The sequence below is a fragment of the Psilocybe cubensis genome, chromosome 11, assembly GCF_017499595.1.
Source record: "Psilocybe cubensis strain MGC-MH-2018 chromosome 11, whole genome shotgun sequence".
NCBI classification, from domain to species: domain Eukaryota; kingdom Fungi; phylum Basidiomycota; class Agaricomycetes; order Agaricales; family Agrocybaceae; genus Psilocybe; species Psilocybe cubensis.
Window position 1 is genome coordinate 186,090 of NC_063009.1, and position 12,076 is coordinate 198,165.

Below are 12,076 nucleotides of genomic sequence, written 5' to 3' on the forward strand. Positions count from 1 at the left end.
CTTGTGCCGAGATTGCACTTGTCGTTTTGCTCATTAAAATGCCGTAAAGCAGGCGTGGCGTCAGCACAACAGGGCAACGCAGGTTACGACCACATCTCATGGGTTGTTGTATCTCTGTTATCTCACCTAGCTCAACCAAATCTAAGAGAACTTCTCAACCTCTCGAAAACCCCACTTTTCGACGACCTTCATCCATCTGTCAAGTATGTTGGGAAACAGTATTCTCTGTACAGCTTGGCTTGTTATGCAAGCCGCTAGTTCGCACCGATGCTGACGAACCACCAAGAGGAGGCCTTTCTTACACAATTACAATGGAAGATATCAAAAAGAATGCTTTTTCTGAATGCCAATGGTGCATGTTCATTCTCACACTTATACAGGAAGACACTCGTAGATCAGGGAGTGGTACACTCGACATTATCATGGGTATCAGACCTCAAAACGGCTACCTAGGATCGCCAAAGAACACACAAGCGCTTTGCATATACATCAACAACTTTCTAAGCTTTGAAGGATTTTTATATGCTGATGCAGGTATTCGGCGCAGTTCCTTACTTATATAATCCATATTCACCGGATTGAGTCAGACAGTCCATCAGCAGAGTATATTACTGCTAGAAGTCGTATCATCGAGGTCGGGTCTTCTCAGGCCCTCTCACTATGCAAAAAGCACCTGGACGAGTGTGTACGCTCTCATAAACGTTGTTCTCCACGCGTCGACCCATGTCCTCCATTACCCACCCGCGTGATAGATTGCAGCGACGCCAACAATCCCCGACTTGTGGAGACAACAAACCTAGAAGGCTCGTACTGCACACTAAGCTACGTCTGGGGTGAAGCCCAACCTCACAGTACCAATAAAAACAACATCAAGGCATATACTGACAAAATTGACACTACGCGTCTCCCCAAGACCATACTTAATGCGATCCACACCACCACTGCACTGGGTTTGCGTTACCTCTGGATAGACTCCCTATGCATAATTCAAGACTCTGAAGACGACAAGTTGCTTGAGATCGCGCGCATGGGGCACATTTACCGCAATGCATATGTTACCATCATTGCTGCGAGTGCTCAACGCGTAAGCACAGGATTCTTGGAGCCACGCCCGCCCGTTCCACCTGCCCAGTTTCCGCGTGACATTTCCATGCCGTTCCCCTGCTTCCCAGAAGAAGAAGGAAATCGTACCCCTTTCACCCTCGGAACCGTGCGCATGTCCCCTACATCATTTTACGCAGAGTCAGAGGATACGTTCGACAAATGGTCCGACTACTTCCCAGGAATGGAGCCCGTAAACGAGCGCGCGTGGTGTCTGCAGGAATACGCTATGTCTCCACGCGCACTCGTCTTCGCGTCCCATACGGTACAGTTTCACTGTCGTACTGGGGGCGCGCAGAATGTCGGCGGGTCATATGGTGACCACCCAGACCGCGAAAATCTGCTTCCTGCCTCCTTCTTCGCACAAGAAGGTTCAAAAGATGTGAAAACGGTGACCCGAGGCTCGCCAGCCTGGGTATCCGCGCGGTTCGCATGGCACTCTGCGGTAGAGGGATATACGCGCCGTGCGCTTACGAAACCCGAGGACAAATTTGTGGCTTTTGCCGGTGTTGCAGAGGCATTCCAGCCTGTTTGGGGCGGGGTCTACCTTGCAGGACTGTGGCAGGACACACTCCTCTCCGATTTACTTTGGTCAAAGTTTGCTGATATGGATATGCCACGTCCAAAAGTTTACCGTGCACCATCATGGTCGTGGGCATCTATAGACGGATCTATCATTCCTGGAAAGCTATATGATAAAGAGTTGCATGAAGGGGATACTCTTGCCAGTGTTATCGACTGCAAAGTGGAGCTAAAATACAGTGAGCACCCGTTTGGAGAGGTTAATAGGGGTGTTCTGGTTCTTCGTGCACCTCTAGAGGAATGCAGGTGGGATATTCAAAATTCTAAACTGTTGTATCATAAGCGGGATAGCAAAGAGGGCTTCGAACAGAAATGGATTGGGACTGGGTCCATTGACAGCGAAGACGACCAGGACATTCATGATGTATTCGCCATATCCATATACCGAAAAAACGCAGAGGTTGAAGGCATCATCCTTGCTAAACTGTCAAAAAACAGTCTTGAACCGAATAACAAGACAAAATATCGTAGAATTGGATATTTCGACTCACATGGCATGGGAGGCACTGCCAGTTGGCTTGACTCTGCACAGGTTGAAGAAGTCATTGTTGTGTAGTAGTACACCCAGAGTACACCTAATTTTGTGAATACGTTACGTCATTTACAACAAACAGATAATGTGTCCATGGAGCAACTTGACAAGGACATAGTCAAAATTTTCAGGAGGCGAATTAGGTATCTGTGGGAGCTATTATCCAGACCAGGGTAATTTGAGACAGCAAAGGGTGGGCTGTCATGTACAGTCCGAAAAGTCTTTATAATTACTTGTCAATGCAAGGAAGGATAAAACTGTATTGTGGAAACAATTTAAGAAAAAATGTAGCATTACGAATTTGTTGATTACCTGAAAATAAGGGCAAGTACAATGTCAGCGGTTCTCAGCCGCGTCATGGACAAGAACCTGCACTTTATTTGGGCACTTAGCCGTGCAAGGTATACTCCAGCGCCACAAATTATAATAGGTCTTTGAAATCCGTGGGCAAAGAACAAGATATTTGGTTCGCACGGAAGATCGGAACACCGCTCAAAAGCCGGAACACTTCAAGCAGCCTCTATCCACAAGTCAACAGTGCCTGAATAATGTTACAGATACAATTCATCCTGTTCTTTTCTTCTCAAGGATGACGCCACCTTTCGGTCATACGATATTGATTAGCGTAGTGATCATCTTGTCAGAAACGAATCAGAACCGGGTGTAACTGTTCAGAAAATGGACCAGAAGACGGACTAAACTTATATCAACGCCACCGCGCCGGTCTATAAGACGGGCGAACGTCGAGAGAGTATTCAACAAAATCATAACCCGGTAGAGCACGATGCCTAAAGTATGTGATCATAACATACACAGTCTGTTACGCCGTCGCTGATGTTTTATTCGATAGCATATTCCAGTACACCACTACCTGCATAAGCCCTACGAGCTCTTTCCAAAGGGAACTATTCACCCAGAGATCGAACACCACGACCACCCAAGCGATGCGGAGCATTATCTCCTCCCAGCAGTATTCACCTTGGAGAAAGGCGATGCCGTCATCCTCAAGTACCCCGGCCCTGGTGTCTACTTCATCCATGAAGGTGTGCACCCATTATAATATTACTGACATAGGCCTTGCATGATACTGATGTATCATGCGCTTGCGCAACTGTAGGAGAGATCCAGTACGAAGACACTGCCAAGCCAGAGGAAGGGACTATTGTATCCAAAGCAGGCTCTGTCATTCATATTGAAAATGGCGCCGCTCTCCGATGGCACTCCCCTTCCATTGCCAAAGGTCAGTGTAGCTGGGAAGATAGTTTTTTAGATATTATTAACCCACTTCAACGTTACTTGAACAGGATTTGCTGTGTTTTATGTTCCAGTATCAATCAAGAGCTTTGACTCATTTGTAGTCACCGAGTAAATCCTTCAGCATCCCTAAATAGTCTGTAAAGATACATGCACATAAAGATACGACAAGAATGAATATCTACAGCTCGAATATGATATTGTAATAAAGTTTTCTTGTTTAGCATGACTCGACCGACTAGCATTGATATATATCAAGAGCAGCCGAATATTATTTGTTGAATGGTCTGACTGTCCCTCGATATGGTTCTCTCACCTGCTTGTTCCGATAATTAATAAAGGATGTCAATGGCATAACAACCTGGAAATACCATGGAGCTTGCAACTGACGAGATTACAGGTAGCATATTTGTTCACATCTGCTAAATCCATCAGCTTTTTTGGCAGGTCTCTTTTAAGGAAAAAGTTCACAGTTATTGCATTTTATGACACTCCAGCCCACGAAGTGTAATACCCCATTGACGATGTATAGATGTATTAGGTGAGGTTCTTGACGATGTTGGAATTCGGCACTCTGTCATTACATTCTCCCACGATGGCCTGAGCACGGACCATTTGGACATGGCGACTCTTTAGGGCAGGTTTCCCTTCGTCAAGTCACGAGTTGGTTAAAAAACGCCCCCTTATATCAGCCTCATCATGGTCCGGGGTACTCGAACTTCACAGTACTTTAGTACCGAAGTACTCAAGTACTCAGTACGCAATATTTCAAGATTTCCAACTTCAAGCTTTCAGCTTCACTTAACGTGATATAATACAACAAGCTTATCGAAAATTTTAACTTTGAATTTATTTTCACAAGATGGATGCTTTCAAGCTAGGCTTTGACCACGTTTCACTGCAATTCGTTCAAGCATTTTTGCAAAAACAAGGTTATAGACCGTTACTTGCAAATCGGCCAAATAAGTCTAGCGCTGATGAGCAACATTGTAGGTCATTTAATAACGACGTAGTGAAGCAACATCACACTCCGACCGGAATCAAGTTCCTCAGCTATAAATTCATCATTTTGAATGTCAACAGTTGTATAACATCTAAACCCCTTACCACATTATATTTGCAGATACCTGGGTAAGCTGATATACATTTGACTATTTCTGCCTCCTTTATCTGATAACCAACTTATTTATATTGACCTAGACAACAAATCGCCGTTCAGAGAAGCACGTTATGAGTAGCCTGATAACTTGATATAGCTGAACGCTTCAATGTTGATCCCCCGTAGCACTATAAAGATCCGTGAAAACCATCCGGTGTGCAAGGAAAGTTTCAAAATGCCTGTAGTGGGTGCCGTTCATTCAATTTCACCTTTCCGAGGACTATGTAACTCATATGCACACAGCACATCCCCGCAGAAGAATACACAGTGAACCCATACAAATATGCTCCAAAAACAGTCGTGCATCCGGCTGTTGAAATACATGATCATCCTAGTAACACAGAGCGCTATCTTTTTCCTGCTGTCTTTGTCGTGGAGAACGGCGGTAAGGTCACGGAAAAATATCCAGGGCCATGTGTCTATTACATTACGGAAGGTATGGATACCCAAATTTAAATTCTTTTCCAGCCTGCGTTGTTGACTTCTACAATGTCACACACTAGGAGAAATAGAATACGAGGATCTATCAAATCCTGGTTCTATTACTGTGCTACACACTGGGTCTGTGGTGCACATTGAGGAAGGTGCTGTTATACGATGGAAATGCAACTCTAGCACAGGAGCAAAAGGTTATGAACGAGAAATGTTTATACTGAATCTTTATCTTACCATATATCACGCAGGCTTTGCTGTGGCATATGTTCCGACATCAGTTGAACGGGCTGATGACTTCGTTGTAGGGGTAGAGTAATTTAACTTGGTATCCCAGTTGGAAGAATCCAGGGAGGATGTTATTGCTAACATGGCAGGCTTATATGAAATTGCAATTTTGGAGGGTCATTACAAATGTGAAAAAATGGAGTATGAAGCACGTTCCTTACAAAAATTCCCAAATCGGCGAGTCTGAATACTCATGGAGGAGGCGAGACCCTTGAGTACAATATGTTCCATTATCTTCTGCAACATACTTAAGTTGGTAACGCAGACATTGGAGAACGCACGTCACTTCAATATGAACCCTCCGGCGTCGGGGAATAATTTCATAACTTGGTACGCAAGTGTAGCTGCATTGGGCTCTCTCAGTGTCGGTTCTCGTAAAAATAAGAGACTGTCCATCAAACTACCAGATTTGCAACACAACTCTGGGAGTGTTTGCGATATAGCCAATTCTCCTAGTCCCGCAGAACCGTACATTTTGGTATATATTGCACCATAGACGTTTCAGCATCGAAAGATTCCATATTCAAGCATAAAGAGAAGATAAACTGTATCCTAAACACGGACTCATAGGCAGGAAAGTAGGTGATCAGACTATCGATCATCACTAACACGTCAGATGGGCCCAGAGAACAATGACGAATTCATGTCTGTTGACATCGAAAATTCTGCCATGGAACAATTCCGTCTATTTGAGCGGTAAGTTAGTAAGGACAATACAAATGACAGTCATGTATTGGAAAGAAATTGTGTGAAACGCACTCGTTCTGTGCTATATTCGTTATTGATGCCTATAATCAGAAAATGATGGCTTCTAAGATCTGTCTTTGATAACTATTCATAGTAGCTGATAACGACTGCATGATGGATCTAGCTCTTGCACTGTCGAAAGAAGTTTTATGCGCGCGGGTCTGGGTGCCTATATGCTGGTGACCCATTACTGTCTAATATCAGTAAGGTGAGATTCATATATATTGTATTGTAGCGATTGGAAGTAAAACAACGTAGTGCAGAGTTCATGAAAATCAAAGTACAGTGCAAGGCTCATTGTAATGTATATGTGCAAGGCTCATTGTAATATATATATATATATTGTATATTAAGTCTGGAAGACGAAGTATCCATTTAGTTACTGTGGTTTTAGTAATATTTTACATGCACTCGTACCGTTTAAATACAATATTATTGCTAATATCCCTGAATATCTGTCAAGAAATTCTCAGGTTAGCGCGCTCAGACAAATGTACGGAAATGAACTTAAAGAAGCTCCGAACAACGAAGTCGCTTGAAAGGATAGAACCATTTATCGAAGATTGGACCCGCTATATTCAAAACCAAGTAGGGTCCCTTTCATCGTCTGAAATGAAGTCTATGGTCAGCAGATGACTCGGTACTTTGTAGTTGCGAGCTTGCAAAATCTTTGACAGCTCTAGCTAAGAATACAACTTGGTGGAGAGTATAAAATGCAGAAAATCGTTCGTCCTCGAGCAAACCAAGCCCCTTCCTTCTCTGTTAAAGTTGAAGATGCCTAAAGTATATGTTAACGCTACCAACGATTTCCGTAGTGCTAACATATATGTATTAGCATATTCTCAAGGAGAATTACCATAAAAATGCCTATGAACTCTTCCCCAACGGAACCATTCATCCAGATATCGAACATCATGATCATCCCAGCCACGTTACGCACCATCTTCTTCCTGTCATTTTCACGCTGGAAAAAGGTGACCCGGCCGTCCTCAAAGCTCATGGACCGGGCGTCTATTATTTCACGGAGGGTAAATGACTTTATCCATCACCATTTTCGGCGTCTTCTTTCACTTAATGGGTTTGTTTAGGTGAATGCCAGTATGAGGATCTTGCACATCCAGGGAAAATCAACGTAGTCAGCGCCGGTGCTGTTGTCCATATCGACGAGGGTTCGGCTCTCCGTTGGTCATCGCCTTCCGTAGCGAAAGGTTGTAAACAATTTTATATCAATCGTAACGCCACATTGCTTATTTACGCACTGAAACAGGATTTGGAGCATTTTACCTCCCCGTATCCATCAAGAGTTTTGACTGTTTCGTTGTATCTGCATAAACCAGTCTTTCCTTGACTACCGTAATCGAGACGGATTCAACCGAGAAAATAAGTCGATGTAAATATGAAATACTTCCCTGATACAATCCCATACGGTCGTTTAAATGATATATTCCACCTATGGGTTTAGCGTCAATTTTTGAAGGAAAGTCTTAAAGCCTTAGCATTGCCATTTCCGGGAAGTGGATACTTTTACTTCTACCCCGGCATACTTTCGCATAGGTAAAACAAGTTCAGAACAATATGTCCGCATGCAGAACGCACATCCTGTTGAATAAGTGGTGTTCAGCGGAATAGTTCGGCTGCCTTTATGTTTAGACTCCGCTTGAATTCCTGAACGCACGGACCTCTGCGCGGGTGTCTTCAAATTGTATCAAATGAAACGCGCCGACCACCTACAATGGAATTCCATGAACGAAACTAACTTTGTGCACTTCGAAGATGCGCAACTAGCAGTTTCCAGCAATAATTCATTCTGCATCTTTCTGATTAATGCTTTTAAATCTTATCTGGTAGCATGTAACAATGTATTGAACGTTTGATGGGTTTTATACTCTCGCATATTACAAGCCGTTTCTGATACTCCAACTTCATCATCAACGGTTTGTCTCGGCTCCCAGCGATTACTCGTTTACTATAAACTCATCAATGCTCTTCACAGTAATCGGAACATAGAAAACACCGAAGCCTATAAAATAGATCAAGAGTAAGTCAGTGAATGTCATAAATAGCAGTATTGCAAGATCTATCCCATACCTTTGGCACCTTCAGGGGAACTGCAGTGCCAGCGGAAAACTGACCCCTCTTCAACGTGCAGCACAGAGCCTGCTTTCATCGCAATGTGTGATCCGGGATTGTCGTGGTCTTCATGCTTCAATTCGCCTATTTTATTTTAGGTAAACGGATGTAGTACCCGAGCGTCAGCATACAGTGATTGCACGCCTCACGTTACTTACCCTCACTGAAGTAGAAAACGCCTTGGCCAGGGTACTTGGCGACGAACTGGGCACCTTGCGCGATGGAGAAGACCGTGGGAAGGAGGTAGTGCGTTACCTCGCCTTCATGGTCGTGGTGCTCGATATCAGGGTGGATGATAGTTTTATCGACGAGCTCGTACGGGTTCTCGCTGTAGTGCTGGTGTGGGATATGCTACGCAAGTGTCCAAATCAGTTTCTCGCAACTGTACGACTAATCTGGATTCTTGATTTCTACGTACCTTGGGCATTGTTTATCTTGAATCTGTTAGAATCTGGAACTTGGTTTGGTAGGTTGACCCGTGTTTCTATGTGTCTTTTATAGCTAAGACATGCATGATCAGCTGAAGAGGGCACTCTAACTTCTGTTTTCATTAACTGTTCAATTTCTGACATACAGATGGCATTTCTGAGTATACTGCTCATTCATTTGTTTCGATCAACCCGCCATGTATCGCTTCAGGGGAACGATACACAGAAAGCAGTTACAGGAAACAACACGGGTTGCTTCTGTGTCAACGTCGACGGGACTTTGGACGGGCATAGTGGATGACTTTATCAGCTTAGAATGATGTTACTAGTGTATCTCTTAATGAACTAGCGCATGCAACAGTGCTATACATTGAGGAAAAATCTCACGCGCTATAGTTAGAGGTCCAGGTGACTATACCACACAGGAACCAGGAGGACTTGCTAAGGTGTGGCATAAAACGACATATAAACTCACATTCCCTAATTTACCTCTTTCTGCGTAGATATATATAGATGTCGTGTCAAATGATTGCCCACACGACTTGACATATCTCGAGAGGTTTGATGAGTACAGTTAGCTGCATTCGAGAGTCTCACGGCAATGTTCCACCACAGTCTCCGTAATTCGCCTCCAGCGCTCATCGCGCCATCTTGCTTCTTTCTTGCATGACACAACGAGAGATAGTTCGCTCTTTGAATTGCTCATACGCCGTGGCAAACTGCTGCATTCAGAACTTCCTGTGATGTAGATGACATGCGTACGTGCAAGGAATCTGATAGTGAACCGTTCCGATCGCGCCCCTCAACTTCATATATCAAATCAAAGCGAGCAATACATCGACTGCCCATACCCCAAACCGACTGCGATCCGAGTATCCAGCACCACGGCTAGACCAACGGAACTAAAATACTGCCGTCCCCCGTCTGTTGTGGGTAGATGTAAGCCTGGAGACTTACCACACACGCAAACACGCACCGCAGGCGGACGCGCACAACAAAACGGCGCACAAACGCGAGCCCAGATTGGGTCTCGCTAATCAACTTACAAAGATATTGAGACCGAAAGACAAAAGGGAAACAAATGACCTTCGTTGCTTGACTAGAACGCTACGCAACGAAGGTAAATATATTATAGTAATTTACTACACATCATGTATTGACTAGAACGCTACGCAACGAAGAGAGCGTTGTCCCTTCTGTTTCAGCGAGTGAGGCTGCCGATCCCGACAGCCTTCCACTTTTTTTTTGAAGCCGACTACGTACCACCGCCGCACACTGTTACCGTTACCGTAAATTGCCCACACTGTATACCGAATCGTCGCGGACCACTCGAGCGTCGACCCAACGACGAGAAGAGCTTGGATTACCCTCAGAGCTTGTTCCAGGCCTTACTGTTTTCCGCAAACCACGAACTGAACCCCAAGGTCCACCGCCGTCACCGTCTGCCTCATCAGTGAATCTCAGCTTCTCAGATTCAGCGACCTCTAACTCAGAGGACGAAGACCATACCGACACACACACTCCCACCGCGATCAGCAATCCGATCAGAGATCGACGCAATCGCCGCAACCCTAGGTATCCCACCGTTGTCAGAGTCAAGATGCCAAACGATGACGATAAACCGCTCGCTACGGTTGTCCAAAATAAGATGAAGGACGTACCGATTCTCACACCAGGGAAGATTGATCCTCTGGTAATGCAGCAGTGGGCGGTTGCTTGCCGCAAATACATGAAGCATGCAGCGAAGTCGCCAAAAGAAGTTGTGAAGTTTGTGGCCGATGGAATGCAAGAACCAAGACTGGTGGCTTGGTATCAAGCAGATTCCACACGGATTGATGAACTGCCGCTGGAGAAATATCTGGAGGAGCTTCAAGTGCTCGTGTTGGAGAAGAAGTGGGCTCACAAAGTCCGTGAACAGATCCTAACGTCCTATCAGGGCGACCGTATTTTCATCGACTGGAAGATCGAAATGGAGAATTTGAATGCGATCTTGAAGACGATGGCACCAGAGGGGTACGCCTTCCCCAATGAAGCATTGAAGATACAGCTCGAGTCACACTTGAACCAGGAGCTTCGTGAGTCGCTCGGATTCGAGCCAGTCAAGGCCACCGAATTAGCCGCCTGGTCACTGGAAGTAAAGGACCGTGACGACCGCCTTCGTGAGGAACGTGCACGCACCCAACGTCAAATCGATGCGAGCTACGCAACACGAGTGGCTGCACGCAGGCTTGACAAGAAATCCTTGTTATTGCGTCTCTCGGATAGTCCAAATCCCAACCCTCGACCATCAAACAGCGAGTTCGATAATGGGGTGCGAAGGCCACTGTTACCTAAAATCACAGCAGAAGAACGTACATTACTCGACAATCACAATGGCTGTACCAAATGCCGTCGATTTTACGTCAACCACCGCGCAAGGAACTGCCCAAATGGATGGCCAACAGCAAACGGATACAAGACCCTTACAGAAGAGATGGCATTAAAGGCACAACGTGAGAAGGATGCCAAAGAGCAGGGCACTAGGAAGTCCTTGCCCGTGGGGCAAATCAATGCTTCCTCCTCATATACCGTGCATGACGAGGAGACAGATTCTGATTCGTACGTCCCTACCATGTCTATGACCGTTCCGCACCTCTTTCCAGTTATGGAGATTGAGGGGCCAGCGGTTGTGGATTTTCCTCTTCGCATTCGACCAATGCTTGATACGGGATCTCCTTCCACAGTGATTGACGAGACACTCGTCACCCAGCTCGGCCTCCCCCGATATCCACTACCACCCGCCGAGGACAATTTGTCATCGATTGACAATACACCGCTAGAATGCAGGGAGTATGTTAAGATTCGGGTTGCATCAGGAAACGGGAGCTGGATATCACGGACACATAAAGCAAAGATTCATCAAAACCTATCTATACCGCTGCTACTTGGATTGTCATTTCTTTCCCCAGAAAATATAGTCATTGATACTCGGAAACGAACGGCTATTGATAAGCGTTCTGGATATGATTTAATGAATCCACCAACAAGAGATACTCTTGCTGCAAAGAGCACTGCTATCTGTGAGGGATTAAAGACGGACGCAGGGATAGATCAGGACAAACAGAGAAGATCAGCCATGGCAAAGGAACAACATCTGCGATCACAGGTCGAACCAGAGAGTGCAAAACAGTTGGTAGCAGCGATTAATGAGCAAATCAGCAACATTCAATTTCAGCAGAAGCTATTGCGCATGGACAAAGAAATGAAAGAGAAATATCGAGATCGCTTTCCTGACCGCCTACCAGACAACGTAGATATTCCTGATCACATATATCACCGGATACGATTGGTGGACAAAGACAAGATACATGCGGGTCGAGGATACGCTGCTCCAAAGAAATATCACGATGCATGGAAGAAGCTTCTTGACGAGCATCTGGCCGC

General features: G+C 45.2%; 4 protein-coding genes across 4 annotated transcripts; 3 read left to right on the forward strand and 1 right to left on the reverse strand.

Moving 5' to 3' along the window:
• Positions 1-311: 311 nt before the first annotated feature.
• Positions 312-2,239, forward strand: JR316_0011234 (uncharacterized protein; the record flags this gene model as incomplete). Its single annotated transcript, XM_047896891.1, has 2 exons — positions 312-534; positions 588-2,239. 2 exons carry the CDS (start codon positions 312-314, stop codon positions 2,237-2,239), a joined length of 1,875 nt encoding a protein of 624 aa, XP_047743300.1.
• Positions 2,240-2,999: 760 nt separating this feature from the next.
• On the forward strand, positions 3,000-3,584 carry JR316_0011235 (uncharacterized protein; the record flags this gene model as incomplete). Its single annotated transcript, XM_047896892.1, has 4 exons — positions 3,000-3,008; positions 3,066-3,258; positions 3,333-3,455; positions 3,520-3,584. 4 exons carry the CDS (start codon positions 3,000-3,002, stop codon positions 3,582-3,584), a joined length of 390 nt encoding a protein of 129 aa, XP_047743301.1.
• Positions 3,585-6,707: 3,123 nt separating this feature from the next.
• JR316_0011236 (uncharacterized protein) lies at positions 6,708-7,443 on the forward strand (the record flags this gene model as incomplete). Its single annotated transcript, XM_047896893.1, has 3 exons — positions 6,708-6,719; positions 6,931-7,123; positions 7,184-7,443. 3 exons carry the CDS (start codon positions 6,708-6,710, stop codon positions 7,441-7,443), a joined length of 465 nt encoding a protein of 154 aa, XP_047743302.1.
• A 607-nt stretch (positions 7,444-8,050) lies between these two features.
• JR316_0011237 (uncharacterized protein) lies at positions 8,051-8,652 on the reverse strand (the record flags this gene model as incomplete). The annotated part of the gene is made up of 4 exons (XM_047896894.1): positions 8,051-8,115; positions 8,184-8,309; positions 8,384-8,576; positions 8,644-8,652. 4 exons carry the CDS (start codon positions 8,650-8,652, stop codon positions 8,051-8,053), a joined length of 393 nt encoding a protein of 130 aa, XP_047743303.1.
• Positions 8,653-12,076: the final 3,424 nt, after the last annotated feature.